This window comes from Cicer arietinum, chromosome 5, assembly GCF_000331145.2.
Source record: "Cicer arietinum cultivar CDC Frontier isolate Library 1 chromosome 5, Cicar.CDCFrontier_v2.0, whole genome shotgun sequence".
Lineage (NCBI taxonomy): Eukaryota > Viridiplantae > Streptophyta > Magnoliopsida > Fabales > Fabaceae > Cicer > Cicer arietinum.
This window is the reverse complement of record NC_021164.2, coordinates 25,191,218-25,192,809: the sequence shown is the minus strand read 5'-3', so window position 1 is coordinate 25,192,809 and position 1,592 is coordinate 25,191,218. Positions and strand designations below refer to the sequence as shown.

General features: G+C 37.1%; 1 protein-coding gene across 1 annotated transcript in view; it reads right to left on the bottom strand.

Annotated features, from left to right (window-relative positions):
* Window positions 1-205: 205 nt before the first annotated feature.
* LOC101507719 (poly(ADP-ribose) glycohydrolase 1-like) overlaps window positions 206-1,592 on the bottom strand; it is a 27,285-nt gene continuing 25,898 nt past the window's right edge. The window contains exon 13 of the mRNA XM_073368672.1: window positions 206-559. Coding sequence (XP_073224773.1) covers window positions 392-559 — 168 coding nt within the window. The 3' untranslated portion in view covers window positions 206-391. The remainder of the gene's footprint in view (window positions 560-1,592) is intronic.

Here is a 1,592-nt window from a genome sequence, read left to right as displayed (position 1 = left end):
TGACAAAGAAATTAAAAAGTTTATTAAATCTAACTTTGGTTGATGCTTACTAATCATCAACAAAATATATCCACCATGCAGGGAGGAAAATAGAGAGTAGAAAAAATTTCCTTTAAAATTGCAAAGGATCACCATTAGCAATATGCTTATATTAGAAAAAGAATAATGAAATGCTTATGTTCTAGCTTCACAGTCACCAGTACAATTATGAAAGAATAATAAAACTTCTATAGCTTCAAAATCAAACTATACAAGGTATATACAGGTTTAAAACAATACTAACCATTTCACTACTGTTCTTTTTTCCTTGTAATGACCAAATTTTCTTCAAAGATAACACATTGTCAAAAGTGAAAGACAAACAACAACAGAACAAGGTGTACTTGGCTAATTACTCCATCATATAACCATTATCATATATTGATGGTAGGAGCCATTGGAGGAAACCGACATTAGTTTCTCCTTTTGACCTATTTTTTGAGTACTCAACTAGCATGTTCCATAGGTCTCCAACTGTCCATCTCTGCGACAAAATCCAACACACAACACCAACCAAAGTCTAGTGAGAAATCAACACTGCAAGAAAATTTCTAGTTAAGTGGAAATGTATCAGCCACTTGACTAAATGAAGATGATTGATTTGATTCATATATGGTATTACTACTAAGAGGAGTGTTGCATATTGCACTCTCTTTAACACACTTTCCAACACTGATTAAATCAGACAATGTGTTTTGACCACAAAGCAAAGCAAAGCAAAGCAAAGCCAAGCCAAGCCGGGCCGGGCGGACGGCGGCGGCGCGCGCGTGTGTGGTGGTCAATATTGCTTACGTTCTCCCTCCTTCACAAAATTGGGGTGCCCCTTGGGGCCCATCCCAAGTTCATTACCTCCACCTTATATACCCTACTAGTGTGTGGTATCCCTCCAATGTGAGACTTCTCAATTTTTTCAATACACAACAACACTAGCTCTCATAAATGTCATCATTATTTCCATCTGGTGTATCACCAGGTTATGAATAGCCGCAAGTGATATAAGCACCCTAATGGATGTTAGTCTAGTGACTGGTGAGAAAGTGTCGAAAAAATCTATATTTTCTTTGTCTAAAACCTTTGGCTACAAGGCGAGTCTTGTATTTATCAACAGATCCATCGGGTTTCAGTTTCCTTTCAAGATCCATTTACAACCTATTGGTTTGCAACCAGGAGGCAAGTCTACCAAATGTCAGGTCTTGTTAGATTCTAGAGAATCCATTTCATCGTTTTTAGCTTCTTGCCATAGATTTGCATCTAAGGATGACAGAGCTTCTTTAATGTTCGCAGGATCCTTTTCTAAATTATAGGCAATGTATTATGGTCCATAATCTTTAGCAACTCTTACTCTCTTACTCCTTCGAGTTTCTGTTTCATCTTGTTTGTTGCTTTCAATGATTGTTGTCACAGGAACTTGACTAGGTTCGCTGCCCCCACTATTTCTTGATTTGAAAGGGAATTTATTTTCATAGAAGTCAACATCATTTGATTCTATGATCACTTTCGCGTTTAGGTCATAAAACCTATACGCTTTGCTGTTTACTGCATACCCAATGAAT